This window comes from Lycorma delicatula, chromosome 4 (genome assembly GCF_047948215.1).
Source record: "Lycorma delicatula isolate Av1 chromosome 4, ASM4794821v1, whole genome shotgun sequence".
NCBI lineage: Eukaryota > Metazoa > Arthropoda > Insecta > Hemiptera > Fulgoridae > Lycorma > Lycorma delicatula.
Window position 1 is genome coordinate 164630524 of NC_134458.1, and position 20569 is coordinate 164651092.

At 28.3% G+C, this 20569-nt stretch overlaps 1 protein-coding gene across 2 annotated transcripts in view; it reads left to right on the forward strand.

Annotated features, from left to right (window-relative positions):
• Positions 1-20569, forward strand: part of rdgB (retinal degeneration B) — a 256093-nt gene that overhangs the window by 207654 nt on the left and 27870 nt on the right. For both annotated transcript variants that reach the window (XM_075364651.1, XM_075364652.1), the window contains 9 exons: positions 11-86; positions 3382-3497; positions 4576-4746; positions 7184-7336; positions 7986-8134; positions 9547-9663; positions 15506-15614; positions 16389-16545; positions 19658-19807. In XM_075364651.1, coding sequence (XP_075220766.1) covers positions 11-86; positions 3382-3497; positions 4576-4746; positions 7184-7336; positions 7986-8134; positions 9547-9663; positions 15506-15614; positions 16389-16545; positions 19658-19807 — 1198 coding nt within the window. The remainder of the gene's footprint in view (positions 1-10; positions 87-3381; positions 3498-4575; positions 4747-7183; positions 7337-7985; positions 8135-9546; positions 9664-15505; positions 15615-16388; positions 16546-19657; positions 19808-20569) is intronic.

Below are 20569 nucleotides of genomic sequence, written 5' to 3' on the forward strand. Positions count from 1 at the left end.
TTGTTTGTAGATGAAAAACAAGATATGAGTGAGATGTTGAAGCATTTATCAGCACCTCAACCTCGAAGACGATCTTCTTCAACCAGGTATTATGCAGTTATCTTCTGTGATTAATTAATATTTTTACACTACTCTTTGGAAAATGTGCTACAACGTAAAAAAAAAAATTAAATACTGTTTGACTTTCAGCTTTTAAGTCAAACTTCATTTCGAAGACTTACCTTAAAACTTGGGTTTGTATTGCATTCAGGGTTTGGGATTTTTCACAAGTTTCATAATTCATATGTTAAGATTAAAAATGTTGGTAAGACCTCTTAATCTTACCGGTTTCATAGAGATAAAAATTTAACCCTTCCCTCAGTGAAAAAAGTTTATACTTAGTTTGTTAACTTTAAGGATAATAATTTTTCCTTAAGACCTTACTTCTTTTTCATTATTTATTTATACAGCATCAACAGATGTCTGATAACAGTTACTGATGGACGATAATATCAGCATGTTAAAAATGTATGCCAAATTGGAACCCCTGGATTAAAGGCTGAGATGCTACCGATCCTCTTTTTATATTAAATAAAAATAATTTTAAAATGTTCTATAATTGTTTGTTAGATCAGGATTATTGGTGTATTATTCCTAATGCTCTGACAGTAGTAGGAAATCATTGCTGGTTTGATAGCACCTTATTTAGAAAAAAATAATTAAAAAGCTTTTAGTGGTTAAAACTTACAAAAAACGATGAAAATCATACTTTTAAGGTTGATTTTACAAAACTTTTTCAAACATTTTTCTAATTTATTTATTTTTACTGATATTTGTGATTGTTTAATAAAAAGTAAGTTGAATAAGCAAAAAATAAAAAATAAAATAATAAATTGATAAAGTTTTCACATTATCCTCCCACTCCAAAAAAAAAAAAATACCTCTAACAAAAAATAATTATATATCTCCCCCACAACTATCACAGTTTTTAAAATATTAAATTTAAAATTATATATAATAGAATTAATCCATATTATTCATAATACTGCCGTATACATTAATATTACATACAGTTGGATTTTCAATTTGAAATTTAAAGTATAAGAAGCAGAAATTTTAAGCAAGAGTCATATTCAGCTTTTTGTATTTTGGGACTTAAAAGTTTATTGTAATAATTATTTACTTCAAAAGTTGGCTTAATCAGAACAATATTCAACAAAGCTAAAAAAAATTATAGTTTACTAAAAGAAAAATAAATATGGATACCATGTACCCCTTGTTCAATGGGCTGAAAATCAGTCCAAAGCTTGGATATATAAAGCCAGGTTTCAAAGTTTTTGGTCAATAAATTGTGAGATATGAAGCAAACAATGTTTGAAAATAGTATTGAATATCTTATCCCTTAAAAAAATTGATTGACTTAACAACTTTGGAATTTTAAATAACTTAATAATACTTCCATAATACTAAAGTTTAATTTTTTATGATCGTTACACAAAAAAAGTAAAACACTGAAAATGAAGAAAACTACCCCCTCCACCTTTTTCAACTTGTCCAAAATTAAATTTTTTCAGTGCTAAATGAAATTTTTGAGCCATTTTCAAAGAATTAATGTTGAGCCAGCCCAGAGATATTAATCAAAATAAAAGCTAATAGATGTATGTACACACACCTTCCAGATATTGAATTGTTGTTATTTGCAAAAATCCTGATATCCAAATTGTGGCTGATCGCAATATTTTCCCTTTGTAGCTGTGTTGCTGTAGCAGAATTGAGCTACTGCCAGCAATAATATAAAAAGGTGAATTTTCGTGATTAATTTATTAAACTTTTTATATGTCCTATGAGTACATATAATTGGTAAAAAAAGAAAATAAACACTTCAAAAATAGTAGGTAATATATGTGCACCCATTTTGGTATTAAAAAAAAATCAGACAGTAAAAATGTTTGTTTTTCTTTTTTTGGGGAAAAAATAATTTATTTACTCTTTTGATAAATAGTTGACATCAAGTAAAAATTGATTGTAAGATGAACTGTTTTATAGCAGATTTTTTGTCTCTGTATGCTTTCATTTAACTTGCTCTGTGCACTGTGTGTAACACGTGGGGCACGCTTCAGTGTATTATATAGAAAATTATCAATGGATTGGTTATAAAATATAATGTTATACAGTGAAGGACACCCCACTTGTTTATTATTAGTGATATAAAATGTAAAGGAATTTTGTAATAAATTCATTCAATATGCATTATTATAATTAAATGTCGCTGAGAGATGTAAAAAATAAATGTTCACATAAAAGTACTTTCACTAATGTTTATAGATCATCATTATCAATATAAAATGAATTTAATCAAGAGTTTATTATAAACATTTATTTTTGATTGAATATGAAAGTGAAATTATTTTTATTTTTTTAGTGCATCTTTAAATATACTTGTACTGGGAAATTTTTCCAAACAATTTTTACTTTAATTCAATAATTTACAAATAGTGAAATTTCAGTACTCTTTTTGTAATTTTTTCATAAGTTGAAATAAGTGTATTTTTTAAAATTAAAAAAAAAAAATATTGTTATTTCTATTAGTCTGAACTAAAATATCATAATTTAAATAACTGAAAAATCACATATGCTATTCACAGATTAGTACTGAAAATGCACTAGGCATGCAGTAATAATTATAATCTTTTAATATGAATATAAGAAGCCCATTCATTTTATAAAATTCTAGTTCAGCAGAGTAACAGTTTCTGTAAAGTACAGTACCATTAATGTAATTACATAAAGTGATTCAAGTGAGATAAAAAAAAGTAGAATGCCCTTTACACTGATTATTGTAATTGGTGTACTCATGCTAGATTAATTTACTTAAGAAAAATATTCTAGTACAAAATTATTTTTGTCATATATGCTATAAATCTGAATGTTGGATTTAGCTGATAGTAGATTGTGATAAATTATTCAGCTACCAATTTATTCAAAAAAAGTTTTGATGTGAGAGTAATCTATATTTTTTACCATAAACTATGCAAATAAATAACAATTATATAGTGGAAAATCCATATAAAGTTTTATAACCACAAGTATTTCATCATAAAGTTAAATCTACACTTTATATTACCAGAATGTCGATTGTAAGATGAAACGACATACTATTTTATTTACTGTTTTCATTCATTTTAAAGATAATTAATGTAAAAGATTTAAATAAAAATACTTGAAGAAATTGTTTTTGTAGTTATAGAACTGTTCATTAGTTACAGAATGAAAAAATAGAATGGAAAAATGTATTCGATTATTTAAATTAAAACTCAATTATGTTCATTTTATGATTTTAATTATATTTAATTTTGTACATCACATGCATATTTTCTGTTTTATTTATATTTATTTTTACAGTGATGGGAAAGATCAAGCTAAATTAGAATTTGAGGTCAATGAACTTTTCATGTTTGGAAGTCCTTTAGCAATGGTATTAGCATATAGAAAGATTGCCAATCCTGACGAAAAATCAAGTAAGTAAATTATATCTATTTTTTAATTATCTTTTCGCTAATTCTTTGTCCTCTCTGCCTGCACCAAAGAGAGTATTTAACTATTTACATAGAGAATACATAGAAAGTTTAAATGTAGTAGCAATCATTTTGTTTCCCTTTAGATCCAATGATTGTATAAAGAAAAATATTTGAAAAATGTTCAATAGATTACTATCAAGATTATGTACTTTTAGTATCAGCCATCTAATTCCATTGGCCTATTCATATTTTAAACAAAAATAAATCTATAAAATTTAAAATAGAATTAACTTAAAAAAAAAAAATTAAATTGGCAAAACAATTTTTAAAGTAATCTATAATGTTTTTTTAAATCTAACTTTTTTAATTCAGCACTAAATTAAAGTTAAGTTGTTAGTAGTTATTTTTAATTTGACATTAACTTGAAAAAGTCAAAATAAAAAAAAAAAATTTTAAATATTATTTTTTAGTGCTTTCTATTTGTAAATCTATTTTAGGTTCTATCTATTCTAGAAAGTTTATGTTTTGTATGTGTGTCTTTATAATAGTGAAAGTATTTTTTTAAATAAAGAAAATCTTTCAGATAAATAAAATGTAAATGTTTAAACGCTTTAGGAAAATTCAATCGGGCCTGATAGAAAATCAGTAATTTTTGTTGTATTATTAGCTTAAATTTAATAAATATACAATATTTGTAAATATAATTTCATTACAACTTTCAGGATATAACAAAATTCTTTTCTGTAATATCTCACATTTACTGTGAAACATTACTTCCATCACCTTTTTTATAACTTTATTTATCCTTTTTAATCCTTATTGATGCCATAAGTATCTCTTAATTTAAAATATCCACAAATCATCTTCAGTTCCTTGTTTTACCTTACACATTAATTAGACATTTACTTATATTAATAGATAAATTTTTCTCAAATCCAGCTAACCAAATCCGATTAAAACTTATCAAGTGGATTGTCAAATAAAGCTGCTTGAAAAGTGAATTTCAACAATATATTATGATAGGATTCTATAACAGCATTTTAAAAAAAAAATATCCTGTTATTTGTTTCTATTTTAGATCCAATATCAAGACCCAATGTACAACAAGTGTATAACTTGTTTCATCCAACAGATCCTGTTGCTGCTCGATTAGAACCTCTTATATCAGCTAGATTTTCCATTCTACCACCAGTAAATATACCTCGATATCAGAAATATCCTCTTGGACATGGTCAACCCTACCATTTATGTAAGTAAGAATTTTGTTTGCTTTATATTCTGTTAATTTATATACACTTATGTTCATGTGCATGTTTTTTTTTTAATGATAAATAGATTTCACTGGTTTTGCTTAGGATTAATATAACAGTGGAGTTACAAATGACAAATGTAAATTTTTTTTAACAATGAATTCAGTTAGTGAAGTTTAGTGTTTAGTGAGGCACTTGTTCAATTAAGTTTTTGAGTTGATTTTGTTGATGAAATGAAGCTTAAAACATAAAAGAACTTGAAGTAGTAGTGATCTTAATATAAAGAAATAGAACACTAACAAAAAAGTGAAATTAATAATATTTTTCAAGAAGTGAACAGTAGATAAACCAAATTACGAGTTTTTCTTCAGTATTGGACTAATTATTTTTAATATTAGTGTCAATGCCTCATAAATGAAAGTGCAGAAAAAAATTTGTATAGTGTTTTAGTTGTGCAGCATAAAGTATTCATTATTAGATAATGTAACAAAATAGAATAGACAGCATGTTCAGTTACTAATATGAGTTGTGTGTTTTGTGGATAAATGAGGAACCAGTTGTTTTTTTGAGCATTTAAAAAAAAATATTCTTTCATAAAATATGTTTTTTAGTGTAAATAAATATGTGGTTTAGTCATTAGGCATATTGTAAGAAAAAAGACTGGGTCAGTCAGACAAACCTTTCCCACCAGTACACCAAGGATGTATGTAACATCAAAATTCTACAGGTATTCCAAGAGTAAACCTAGCAAGATCAGGCCAACTTCCAAAAAAAAAAAATGGAGGAAAAGGGACATCAAGGATAAGAGAAAGGGTTAAGCTGGAAAAATAAACAGTATATTCCAGGAAGAATTGAAGAGCAAAATAAAAACATTCCTTCAAAAAAAAAGCTGAAACCCTTGTAGGTAGTGGAAACATGCAGTCCTTCAGAAGATGAGGGAATTTTTACTCAAATGGGAATAGCACATTGCATCAGGAATTTTGCACTGGACCAACTTAAAAATACGACTTTTTATCCAAAAGTTTAAGAGCCATCCAAGAACAGATACAGAGTTCCTAAAGAAATAAGAACTTCAAACTCCAGAATTGCATTACGTGTGGTGTATTTAATTTTACTATGAATTTTTCAGCCAGCCTGTTATTGGAGATAAAATTAGGTAACTGTAAGTGAAAATCAACTCAATGATTTAATTTTATGTTTTTATTTAATTATCTTCTACTTAAAATGTAATAATTTTAACTTATGGTCAGTTGAGTAACTGAGCAATACAGCATACTTTTCATAATATTAAAGTCTTATTCACAGCATATTTTACTTTCCTAGTGACTATAGCTAAAATAAGTATATTAAAGGGGAAGTGGGGTGATCATATCAAAAATGAGGTATCGATTTTTTGCAAATCTTTGTTTTAGGATCCAGCTAGTTCATCTAGACCAAAAAAAAAGATATATATGTATGTGTGACTTATATAAGTATGTATTGCACTGCTTTTGGCCTTATATCTCAGGATTGGCCTAACAAATTTTCTTCAAAATCTACCCAAATATTTCTATGTATGGGACATTAATCATATTAATTAATTATTTTTCAAACTTTGTTAACAGGGTGGGGATATCATGAAAAATCCAGTATTGATTTTCTTCAGTGGCAGTTTAGAGAAAACTTTATTAAAGCAAATTTGTTACCTATAATGCATTTCTAATCCAAATTTTTTTTCAAAAAATCATTCCCCACCTGTAGAATTGAAATATATATGTTTTTTTTTGTTTATTTGGTCTATCCTAACTTTGGTTTAAATATTTTTAAAAAAATCTTTTGAAAGTTTATACCTCATATATAGAACTATGAAGAAATAGCTACAATTTTTTTTTTATTTTACTAAATCCCAGGCTTAAAATGTAGAAAATTTCATTGAGTTTTTTTTCTTATTTTAGCCTTTACTGAAGGAGTGTTAGGTTTAGAGAAAACTTTACTTAATCAGATTTTTTAATCTTAACCTATTAATATATATATATATATATATGAACATTTTTTTTAAAAAACTTTCCTTAAAATTTAAAACTCAACTCGTAAGAAATGGTATATTTTATTTTTTGGCTGTAACTTTTAATTTCTATTATTAAAAAAGATGTTTTTATTTTATTTTTCTTTATCATTTAAATGGTTATTAAAATTGAAGTAAGTTAAGCACCTGTATTATATTCCAGATCTAAAATAAGAAGAAATCTTTTTCATTACTTTCATAAAAGTTATATTTTTATCAACTTGATTGGCTTAGCCGGGAAAATAATTTAATATTTTACTAGCTTTTTTATTGTATCTCCCACAATTAGCAAGAAGTAATCTTTCAGGATTTTTTCTTTTTTCAAAAGTACAGAAGTATTTTTAATTTATAGTAATAAGTTCTTCATTGTTGTAACTGAATTTTTTTTTCAGTGGAAATAGTTCAAACAAATCCACAGTTATTTTCTGAAAATTTAAATGTTTCTACACCTGGGGCATTACATCTGAGGCGTTTATCTGAAGTCAGCATTCAAAGTACTATGTCTGGAGTTATTGATTCATTACCACTGCAGACAATTAGTGCATGTAAGTTTTTAATAGTACTAGTTTCGTAATTTAAAATGAGTTACTGTTTTCATATTATAAATTTTGATAAAGTTTGATTCATCATTATCTTTACAAAGTTTCCTCTTTCTTAGGTTTGAATGTTCACCTTTTCTTTAATTGCACCAGTTTTTTACCTTTTTCATAAATTAATAGTGATTAGTACTATTAATTTAAGAAAAAGGCTTTATTATTATTCTTTCTTGGTTTCATCTTTCATAACAATTCTTCTCTTCCTGTTCAAGTTTCGTAGATGCTATATGAATAAAATTAAGTGAAGCTTAGCTGCTAAATTAGTAATATTTTCAATTTTTCAGTTAAACAGTGTGACTATCCTTTGTTTATGGAATAAAACTTAATACTCCAATATATAATTCTAAGAAATTTAAAGGGAAGAGAATAAAATAATTTATGTGTGAATATTTCATCCACCTATTTTCACAGAGACCAAAATTGAGTATCAGTCCACTTTGAGGCAATACAAAAGCTTAAGAACGTTTTCATTTTTTAAGGGTCTTTTCTGTCTACATGCTTTCCTTGTTCATTATTTCTAACTTTTCTTTAATTGTTACATAATCTATTTTGTAATATTAATTACTTTAACCTACATTAAAAAAACTTTTTGTTACAGTAACGCAAAAATGGTGGGGTAATAAGAGGTTAGATTATGCACTGTATTGTCCAGAAGGTCTTGCTAACTTTCCGACAAATGCATTACCACATTTATTTCATGCAAGTTACTGGGAATCATCTGATGTCATTGCATTTATTTTAAGACAGGTATTTTTCTCTGTTCTTACTGTTCTGTTAAATCTGTTACTTTTTTTACAAGTAGGTTTATTTTACACTGATTACGTGTGGAAATCTTAAACTAGGAAAAAGGTTATGTGTGTTTTAATGCTTTAAAAATATCATAAAATATAAACTTTATCTGGTGGCTATATATCATTATTCTGTAACAATGCAACACTAACCCACAATGACAGATTTATAAAAAATATCTCTGAAATGTGTTTGTAGACAATATAAGTTTTTCTTTAATAATCTTTCACTAGAAGTATCTAGAATAAACTACAGGACCATCAGATGAATTTCCATTATAAATTTTTTTTAAAAATCGCCGAATGTTTTTGATAAAAAATAAAGCTGATCAGATGATATGTAAGTCCAAATTGAGACTTATTTTTTTTAAATTTGTAAAAAAATAGTACATTACTTTCAGATAATCTGTATTTTGCAGCATAATTAGGGATTTTTTTTTAAAAATGAATTAAAAATGACTCATTGATAAATACTTGGAATTGTGCATTCAAGAGATTTTTCAGATCTATTATTTAGGTCCTTCAGTGGTATTGTAGGTGATATTGTTGTTAATTGAACTGTCATCGTTCAGTGGTTAGGAAACACCTTAAGTGTATATGGCCAAATAGTATATTTGATATGTGTTGTTTGTTCTGTAGTATGTTTGGTTTTATCGAGCTATATGTTTTTATAGTTCATATTTTAGTGTATATAGTGCTTGGTGTTGTTTATGTCCTGTGTTTAATATTTTTATATTGTGGCTAATTTCTTTCTGAATATTTGTTGTTTCTATGTGATTTGTGCTTTTATAAGATTGATTCTGTTATTTTATGTTTTTGTATCTTCTCTATATCTATAAGTAAGTCTGTCTCCAGTATATTGTTCTATTTAGTGCAGTTTAACTTGTCCACTCAGCTTGTTATGTTTAGTTTATTAAAGTGAGTCATTTTTAATTTTAATTTTTAAAAAACTTTCTATTCAATGAAAGATTTTGGAATTGTATCGATGTATTTATTAGGTATATGTAGTTTGTATGTGTGTTTATAGATTATTGTATTCAATAAAGTAATAACAAAAAATTTTTACTAAAGTAAACATAAAGTAATAAATTCAAACTTATAATGTAATCTAAAGCTGAAATAGATCATCACAAATTCAGATTATAGATCAAATAATGATTTGATGAAAAACTGTCAAATTCTATTCTGATGATCGAATTCTATTGATCTGTCTTATTTTATCAGATAGCTTATTATTTTTTTTAAAAATATGATTTTTTAATTTTTACAATTTCATTTAGATTACTAAATATATTTTTAAAATCTTATTACTATAACCTGTTTTCGAGTTTACATTTGAAATGTTTATTAATCTTTGTATTTGTTACTTAGTTGGGTAGATTTGATTACATTCCTTCAATGAGCAATGAAGAAAAAGATCTCTCTGGATTTAATCCTGGACAGCCTAGAGAAAAATGGATACGTAAAAGAACTTCTGTAAAATTAAAGGTAATGTTTAAAACATTAAGTTAAAGATTATTTTATAAATATAAACCAATACTTGACTTTCATGTCAATGCGCAGCAATGTGACAATTTGCTGACAAAAACTATATGACAGTCCTACAGTATCATAAATTTTGTGGATTTTTCTTCCGTCTTGCTAGATGTCTTCAGACTTTTGTAAATTTTGGCCGTAAGCATGCTCACTAAATGCTTAAGCATTTGGTAAGTTTCCACAGCTATCTTGTCAAATTTGATGAAAATTCATATTATTCTTTAAAGTCAGTAATTTTCACCCACAGAATTGTAAAACAACATAAACATTCTGTTAAAAATTTCAAAAAACATAACAGATCAGCATAGCATGATGCCACTTATCTGACTGATAAAAAAGAAGGGCAACTTGCAGTATCTAACAACACACACCTCTCATATAACTGGTTTACAGCCCTTATGATTTTGGGAACTTGGAGGTAATGTCTTGTATAATATAAACATATTTATAACTCTGCTACATTATAGGAAATATTTAAACTGTTACCATCATTTACAACAGTGCAGCATAAGAGCCTGCGTTTTGTTGTTTTTCTTGGTACAGTGAAACTTTTTGGTATATTTCTAAATATTCTGTTATTTGACAGATGTTCAAAATTTTATAAATTTAAACAGTTTTTTAAAAATTAAAAAACATTTAATTTTTAGTTAACCTGTTTAATCTCTTTTTGTCATAAAAAATATAGTTAATTAATAAAATTTTATTTTTAAACAAGTAATTTCCTAATTTTTGTCTATATTGTATTGGCCATTAATTTACACTGATAACAAATGAGGTTTTATATCATTTTGATTTTTATGATCAGTCTTTTAAACATTTGCTTGAGCTAATTTTGCCTAGGTGGGAGTGACTGGCAGTTTGAAATTTATGAGTAATTAGTCTAGTTTGCTGCTTGCTGCTTTTTTAATAATAAAAATAATCTGTAGAAGAAATTTTTTTTTTGTAGAAAAATATTCCTCATTACCCAATATTTACTTCATTTATTCTTATTTTTCAGGTTTCTCTTTAAACCCAGAGGTTTCTCTGGGTTGGGCTATTCATCCACCATACATTTTATTTTAATTGTCTCAAAAAAACCATTTCTCTTTTATGACTTTCTTCATTTTATATGGTCTTTTCTTTCACATTCCTCTGTCACAGTATCATTCCATCTTTTTGTACATTTTTCTACAGGTCTACTGCCTTTTTTTGCCAGAAATATTACCTTAGTTAGTATTCACTTTAAACTCCTAATCCATTTTAATTTCTCTTTCTTGATTTTGCCAAGCTCTATATTTGCACCCTCTTTCTCCTTATCCTGTAGTAATGTTTCATTCTGACTCTTCTTGGTTTCTCTGGTACGGTATTCAGAAATTTTATTTTTGCAGTTTTAATTTTTCTTCTTTCTTGTCACTTCAGCACCACATTGGCTGAGATTATGGCTAGAGTTCATTTTTCATACTCCTCTACTTCCAGCCTTTCTTGTTTCATTATATAATGAAACATTTTTTTAAAATTTTTTATATAATAAAAATCTGGAATATTTTTTTATAAAATTAATTACATTATTATTCTGAAAATGAAGTTTCATAATGTAATACTAATATTTTGGTAATGGAAACTAGTATGAACTTATTTTTCAAAAGTCACTCACCAATCCCCCGTCACTCATTGTTGGTCAGTCATTGTTAAGAGCAGTTCAAACAAATAAAAACTTTAAATTTATGTAGTAATATGAAAAAGATATAATAATGGAGTGAAATATATGTAATTTGTATATTAATAAATCTAATATTGAAGAAATATAAACCAAATATTGTAAAACTGAAAATTGAACATTATAGACTTTATGCTCTGTAAGTGTTTATGTGTGAATGCATTGTGATCATTTACAAGCTTAAATATTTAACAGGAGAAGTATGTCCAATTTAGAACTATTTTTTTCTGTAATTTATAATATTTTTATTCCTAGATTATTATTTCTGTATTTTACTAGTTATTGCAACTTGTAAATTCATATGTATCCAAGCTTGTGAATATACTTTGTTACCATCTTTTTGAAAAAATGTATGTGTTGCGACATCAACGGGACACCCTTGGTTAACACCATTGCAGTAGATTTTAGAGCGAGGGTTGACTGTATGTGTTCATAGGTGATGAATGAAGACAACACCCTGTTGATTACTGAAGGATTGTTTAATTGTACGCCGTCTTGGCGGTTTAAAATAATTTTGTAACATAACACTTGTAACTTATAACTTAACATTAAAGATAGCAAACATAAGCTAAATAAAACTTAAAGTAATGTTCATCCAAACAAGAATTGAGAGAGTCCATCCAGACATGACCACCTTGAGTCAGGTATGAGTGCAGACTGGTAGAAGACACCTCGTACTGTGCTTGAGGGAGCAGCTAGTGACGTAGAGTGGCGTGATGGTCTGGTGACCATAGTTTGCTGTGGGCACCCTAGCCACTGCTAGGTTTCAACACCTGACAGCAAGAGAGGGTGAAAACGTAACAGTATGGTATTACTTTTGGTTGCATAGAGTGAGTAGGGGGGTTGAAAATGGATTTTCATTATGTTTTGAAGTATGAGGAGAACAAAAATACCACTCATTTAAATTGTTATTTCCTTATATATTTATATATATATATATATATATATATATATATATATATTTATTTATTTCTTTATAGGCCTATGTATAAAATTTTGTGACTTGAAAATCTCCAAAACTAATGGATCAATTTCATTGAAATTTTGTATTCTGTAGTAGTGTATCAGAACTTGTGCATATGAAAATTTGATGAGTTTGGTTCAGTCATTTTTAAGTTATGCTCAAATTAAGATCAAAAAAATTTGAGCACGGAAAGATAGAAGTGTGTTTTGTTATGATGCTACATAACGTTGACATTTCTTTATCTGAGTATCTATTATTATCAGTATTGTTTTTTTTTTTAATTTTAAGTTTTTATTGTAGTGTGTTTTTAACACATAATTATTGGAAATGGCTATTCAACACTCTTTCCTACTACACCTCATAGCTATCTTCTGATATCAGCAAGGCTTTCGACATAGCCTGGCGGCATGGTATTCTACACGCCCTCAAAGAATGGGGGATCCAAAGGAATATGTTTGCTTTTATTAAATGTTACTTAAATGACCGAACTTTCCGTGTTCATGTTGGAGATTCTCGGGTAGTGTCGTCTTGGAGAATGGAGTACCTCAAGGAAGTGTATTAAATGTCACTTTATTTTCTATAGCCATCAACAATATTACTAAATGTGTGCAGATACTTGTTTCATGTTCTTTGTTTGTGGTTGATTTTGCTATATATGTTGCATGTAGTTTAACAGCCACAGTAGAGAGACTGCTACAGAACACTGCATCTTATCTTGAAGCTTGGTCCAAGGTTACCTACCGGCTTCACATTTTCACCTGAGAAGACTTTCTCAGTGGGGAACAAATTGCTATCTCTCCTTCTGTCAGATTTTTAGGTTTATTTTTTGATAGCTGCCTTACATGGGTCAAACACATCAAAGAACTGAAAACGAGGTGTTCCAAACTTTTAGATATGCTGCGGGTCCTTAGCACCTTAGCAATACCAATTGGGGTGCTGATCGGTCATGTATGTTGCATTTTTACTATTCCTTGGTTCGTTCCCATTTGGATTATGGTTGTGTTGCCTACTCTTCAGTGTGTAATACCGTGCTTAGTGCTAAATACTGTATATTATGCTTTCCTTTGGCTTGCTACAGCCCTGTAGCAAGCCCTGTCATAAGCATCAAACCCTGTCATAAGCGTCCTTGTCAACTGCGGTGAGCCGTCACTTTAGTTTAGACGGAGCCAGGTATTAACATCGTATTATACCTGCCTTAAGGGACAGCCAAATCACCCATCTTTGACACAATTCTTGGAAATACTTACTTTCAAAGGTATAAGGATTGTCGACGTTCTACTGCGCCTGTAGGTATTCGTACCCAATGTTTACTGCACCTTATGAATGTTGCTGCACCCTTCTATTTTTCCTATTTATCCGTGTTCATGTCCTCCGTGGACAATCAACCTTATTAATTTTATATTTGACCTCACGAAATACAATAAAGAATCAATACCTCCTATTTTCTTCCAGCAACTGTTTCACCATATTCTCTCCAAGGCAAACCCAGACACAGTGGTATACACAGATGGGTCGAAACAGAACAATTCTGTTGGCTGCCTGTTTATTGTTAATGACTGAACCTATATTTTTGATCTACCTGGTATTGCGAGTGCCTACTACTGAAATATATGCTATAAATAAGGCTTTGAATATCATTAACCCAAAGTACCATCTTATCCTTATTTGTAGTGACTCGTGTAGTGCTCTCCGAGCCTTAGAACATTTTTATTTCAGGCATCCTATCATCACTAAAATCTAAAATGCAATCATGAATTTAACCATCGCAACACACAAGTGAGTTTCTGCTGGATCCCTAGCCATGTGGGGATTCCAGGTAATGAACATGCAGATTGTGCTGCTAAAGACACATGTAGTCAACCACCCTTCACTTCCCATGTTACTGCATCCGACAATAAAGTTGGATGAACTGTGTGAAACTCACTCTTCGTGCAAAGTTGCAAGATGATTGGACGGCTATAGAAAATAACAAACTCCAGTACATTAAAGGTTCTGTGTTGCTATGGGACTCCTCATACAGGAAAATTTGTCGTGAGGAAGTGGTCCTCTGCCGATTGCAGATAGGACATACAAGAGCTACTCACGGGTATCTGATGTCAGCAGTAAATGCAGCAGTATGCATGCGATGCAACTTCTGCTTGACTGTGCGCCACATTCTTGTGGAATGCATGCGTTATGTGGCCTTGCATCGTAAATTTAAATTTCCCAGGAATTTTCATCAAATCCTGGGCAATAATAAAGAAGTTTTAGACCAGGTGTTTTTATTTCTCCAGGGTGCTAATATTCTACATACTTTATAATACAGTTTTTCAAATTTTTTTGTAGTAGATTTATGTTTTTGTGTTTTAACATTTAGTTTAAGTTTTTTGTTTTGTCTTTATTTTTAATATTTGAGTTTATTTTTAAATTTCTACTCAAGTTTTCATTTTCATTTTTTTTATTTTATTACTTTTGTATTTATATTTCATGTTTTGTTTTCTGGGTGTTTTTAAAAAATTTTTAATTGTGAATTATTGAAATTTAGTTTTTTAAAACATGCACATCGTGTTCGGGCAATGGTAACACTGAAGAGTTTTTTGCCCAGAAAAACCAAATAACAAAAAGTAATTGTTTTTTATAGAACATAGGTTTTTTTTGTAAAATGTTAGATTAGAATGAGTTTGTACTTTTTCAAAAGAAAACAAAATAAATTAACAAAAAGTTGGTCTTGCGCAGGACTGCACAGAATTTTTTTGATATTTTATGGTATGAAAATAAACTTTTTAGAAAATCTATTGAAAAAGCATTTAAGATAAAATTTTAGTAATTCTTAAAATTTATACTGGATGGGTTTACTAATTATCATCAAATAAAATATTTTGAATAAAAAAAGTGATTAATAGAATGAAAAACTACCCTGTGGCAACAATGATGTCTGGTGACTTGGAGGACGTGTAACTGCAATGGCAACATACAGTTGCCAGTTGTTTCAAAATAATTAATACATATAAAGAAAATAATAATAAACCTATTGGCAAATGATATTTGATACAACCTGTGTAGGTAGACTGAAAATACAAACAGAGATGTGAATTCATGATTACTGTACATTCTTATTTTTAGTTTATTGAAGTTTTTGTTTTAAATACTTTCAGAATGTTACTGCTAATCATAGAGCAAATGATGTTATTGTCAAAGAAGGTGCCCCTCAGACTTTGGTGGCACGTTTTATGTACGGACCTCTTGATATGATCACATTAGCAGGTAATTTTTAGTTATATGTAATTAAATTTGTTTTGTTGAATTTTTTATTCTGTTGGTTCATTGTTAGTGTCAGTTTGTACATCATGGTATAAATATGATGAAATGTAATGGAAACAGGACATAATAAAGTATTCTTTTATTAACCAATCCTCAGGAGTAGTAATTCCCTTCAAAGTAGGTGCTTTGTACATATTTCTTGTAATTGTTCCAGTAGTCTTTCCATTTGAGTCATATTTTGAAAAAAGTGCTATTTATTAAACATTTATATGCTGCTATTCAGAATAAAGCAGAGAACGTTTTGTTCTGTTTTAAACGGATAATGTGAATTGCACTATATTAGTTAAATGGTAAACAAAGTAAACTGACTGATTGATATTTATTATATTTTTGTAATAGCATTTACTTTGAGACAAAGTAATTAAGTAATTTTTTCACAGAAGTCTTGAAAACAACCAAGACATGAAAAAACTTATGAAAAATGTAGAGGAATGAGAAATTATAATTTATTAAATCTGAAAATAATTCACTAACTACACTGTGAAGTAAAATTTTACTGCTGAAAGTATGTTTAGAGGTGTCTAAATTATTTTTTTAACAAAAATAGTCAGACACTAATTATTTTAGAATAATTTTTATAAATTTAATAAAACTAGAAATACCAATAAAAACTAAATTTTAAAATGATTTATTTACTTTCAAATTTTTTGTCAACTGTATTTTATTGGCAGCAAGTGAGTTATATTGAATGTTAATAAACATTTCATTGATTAACAGGTGAGAAAGTTGATATTCATATAATGAAGGATTCACCTACAGGAGAGTGGACACTTTTGTCAACAGAAGTAACTGATAAAACCGGTAGAATTACGTACACAGTACCAGAAGATCGTGCAATGACGTATGGCATGCATCCAGTTAAAATGGTTGTCAGGTAAATTTGCTCATCTTATAGTCTATATACATAACTCTAGCAGCCTACACTTGGGATTCCATTTTCTTTAAGCTCCTTTCCACGTGATCCTACCATCTGAGTCTTACAAATGATCTGATTTTCCAATCAGGTACAATACAATTCCCTCAGTAATCTATCCTCATCTCTGCATTGTACGTGTTTAAACCTTCTAATATTATTAACCTTAGTAAGCCATTGATACCTGATTTATAATATCCTTATACAATAACTCTCAGTTATATTCACTACTTTCTAGTGGCTCTTTTCAGTAGTAATTATTGTTAAAATTAAAAATCAGTGACTTTTTAGCATCTGATTACTTTTAAATGTTTAGATTTGCAGTAAAATACAGGTCATCATGAAAAAATAGTGGGGGGTTTAAAGAATATTATTACATAATAATAACAACTGGTAGAATTTAGAGTTAGTGTGGACTGTATTTTTGATGAGATGGTAGGTAGATGATGAAATGAAGCAATGCTATGTTCTTCTTGAATTGTTATATTTAATCTCTTGTCATCCATGAAATTTTGATTGAATTACAATAGTTACATTAAACTTAACAATGTATGACACTTTAGTCATAATTGAACTTGAACATTATCAAGAAACTATGAGTCCCCTTGGACTGAAATGAAAACACAACCGCACTGTGCGGGATTCTAATGTAGAATGAATTGTACGAGCTTAACTCGTCGCTGAGCCCTAGCACCCACTAGATCGCAGCACCAGATGGCTCAATGTGGAACAGAACAATAATAATAGTTTTGTTACATAATAACTTTCAATATGTGCACTCTTCATTGCTTGGCAAACATCCAGTTGATATTCAATTTCTGCTGATATATGATATAACATATGTCCTGTTACGGTTATAATTACTTCTTTAATTCTTTCTTTAACTAATTCAAGTCTTATAATTCTTGTGAGTAAATAATTTTTTTAAATTTATTCCCACAAATTAAAATGATATGCAGGTTAGGGCCAAAATTCTTGGAAGTCAGAGTATAGGACCTTCCACAACTATTAGCAGATTTTTTATTCAAAGCCTGGTTAAAGTGTGGGGGTACATAATCTTGCTTGACAGATTTGATATACATTTTCGAGTTCATCCATTGGGTGAAAGCAATAGTCATTTAACATGATAAACATTGGCATTAATGGTCTTTCCAGCAAAAAAAAAATATATATTCAGTTACTTGTTTTTTCATTAAACCACACCCAACATTAACTTTAGGTGTCGTGTTTTTTTAAAAAATTATGTTGGTTTTCAGATCCTCAAATTTATGAATCTTATCTCATAATACCCATAAGGTGAAAAGTAGCTTCGTCCTTATAAATTATTCATATTCACTAATTTTGTCTAAAACTTCAGTAGCGAAGTGAATACATTTAACTATATTGGATGGTTTTATTTCTTGCAATAGCTGAACTTTGTATGCATATGAATGAATCCACAAGTTTACGTAGAGTTTTATGAAAGTTTGTTTTAGAATTTTAACTTGAGGCTTCAACGAGTGATGGATTTATTAGGACTTCTGATTGCAGGATCAGAATCAGATTTGAATGATTGTTAAATTCATTCAACATTTTCTTCGGATACTGATGGTCTTCCAGGCGATTTCTGATGAGAATAAATCCTGTTTTTTTTTTTTTTAAATCAATTGAACATGAACCTTGTTTTATGGTGGTTCTTTTTCATATGTATCTTTAAATGCACATTGAACAACAATACAGAGATTGATATAATTTCTCTAATTGTTTCTAATGCCTTGGTCTGAGCTACTGAAACCCCACCATTCTTTTATGAGGACCTTGTACTACTGAACAAAAGTTACTATTTTCTATAAGATTATTATATTGTTGAACAGTTTTCAAGTAACTGAAGTTTAATGTTCATGCTCATACAGAAGTGATTTTACTTCCTTTCTCTAATTTCTTTTTTTCCTTAGATAAATAGTGGATCCATACTTGCACAATATATAATTTTTAAGGTATTATATTAAAAATTATATCCTGCTGCTTGGGTGCAATTTGCTAATTTTTTTTCTTGTTGATGAATAATTCACCCCATAATCTTGAAGCTTGTGTGCAATTACATGCAGATTTTGTGACATATGAAAAACGGCTTGCCTGACTTGGTTTGAACCTGGGACTAATTAATGAAAGACTAAGATGCTACTACTCCATCATAGAAGTTAGCATTAACATTTTATATATTTATTTACTTTCGGTAAAATTAAATAAAAGTTGGAAAAATAAATATGCCTCCAGAATAATATGAAAAGGATTAAACATACCTCATCAACAGAATTAATGAAATTATTATTTAACCAATCATTAGGATCAATTAGTCATCAAGTTTTTCCCTTATCTTCAAGGTTATAGTTTTCTAGAGTCTGCTCTTTGTTCATAATAGATGAATCTACATCTTTTGTCTTTTAATACTCTTTTATTAAAATGCTTATATTTTATATATTTTTGGAAAGGATTGAGAGAAGTTTGGGTGCATGATGTTAAGATAAAATTACATATTCTAAGGAAAACTAGGTGAGACAGTTTAAGGGATAAGAAAACTTTTTAGGAATAAATAGCTTACTAGAAAAATTTGGAAATAATTTTTTTTATAATATAAAATTGTGGGTAAGGCAAAATGTTTAGTGCAGATATTATGTTTAGAGGAGGAGAATATAAGAATATTTGTAGGCTGAAAGTGAAATGATAAACACATTGTTTAATTGGAGAGAAGAATAACAATTGATGAGGTGTTGTTTATAAGAAGAAAGAAAAGATGGAGATCAACTGATCTCTACAGGAAAGTTGAAATAATGGGGATAGGAAACAGAAGATATAATATAAATTATTTTAATTTTATAATAACAACTAAACTTCCTAAAATTTATTTCTTACTTTATTTTTACAATTAAAATCTAATATATTTCAGTTAAGTAATGTTAATTGTTGTACAATTTATATATATATATATATATATATATATGTATATGTATATCTTATTAAATATCTTTTCTTGAAAAAATACAAAGTAAAAGTTATTGATAATTTTTAATGGTTTTCTATTAAATTATTTTAGGGGTGACCATACATCAGTTGATTTCTCATTAGCAGTTGTACCACCACGAACAGAATGCATTGTTTTTAGTATAGATGGCTCTTTTACTGCTAGTATGTCTGTCACAGGACGAGATCCAAAAGTACGAGCTGGTGCTGTAGATGTTGTCAGGTATTTTTGTTATATGGAATAATTTATTAAGTACTTAAGATTAAGGTCATATTGAGTAAAGGCAATGCATTTTACTGTTTTGTTTCACAACAGAAACTAAATGATTTTATGTCTAAATGATTTAATATCATTAATTTATAAAATATATTGTAATAAATTTATAAAATGATTTAATTTAAATTAATTAAATTTTCAAAATGTATTTACAAAATCACATCTTTTTCATTTAGTTGTTAATATTAAGTGAAGTTAATAGGATATAAATGACCTTAAATCTGCCATCTTATATTTTAGCGCAATTGATATGTCCTTTGTGCATGATCAAGCTAACTTCATCAGAGATTAGAAAAAAAACAGAATTAGAGAAAAAAAGAGGAACATGTATCATGGAGTGATGGACATTTAGTGTTTTAAATACTTCATTTACAAAGTGATCTGCAATGCCATAAGAATACTGAACTTGTAATTTTCTAAAAATAATTTAAGTATGATTTACAGAAAAAAATAATAACCAAAAACATCTAAAACACTGTAAATAAGCTTTCTTGTTATTCAATAAACTCCTCATAACGAGAATAATATTTTCTGTTGCTGTGTTTTATTTTGATCAAATAAAATATTTATTATGTTTAAATAAAAAAAGTCTTGTAGTATATTTCTCTGTGGTTAATTTTTTTAAATAAAATTATTTCCTTCATGCATGTCATTTTTTTCATATTATGAACTGTGAACGGTCAAATCTCAAAAGGCTTTTTAAACTAA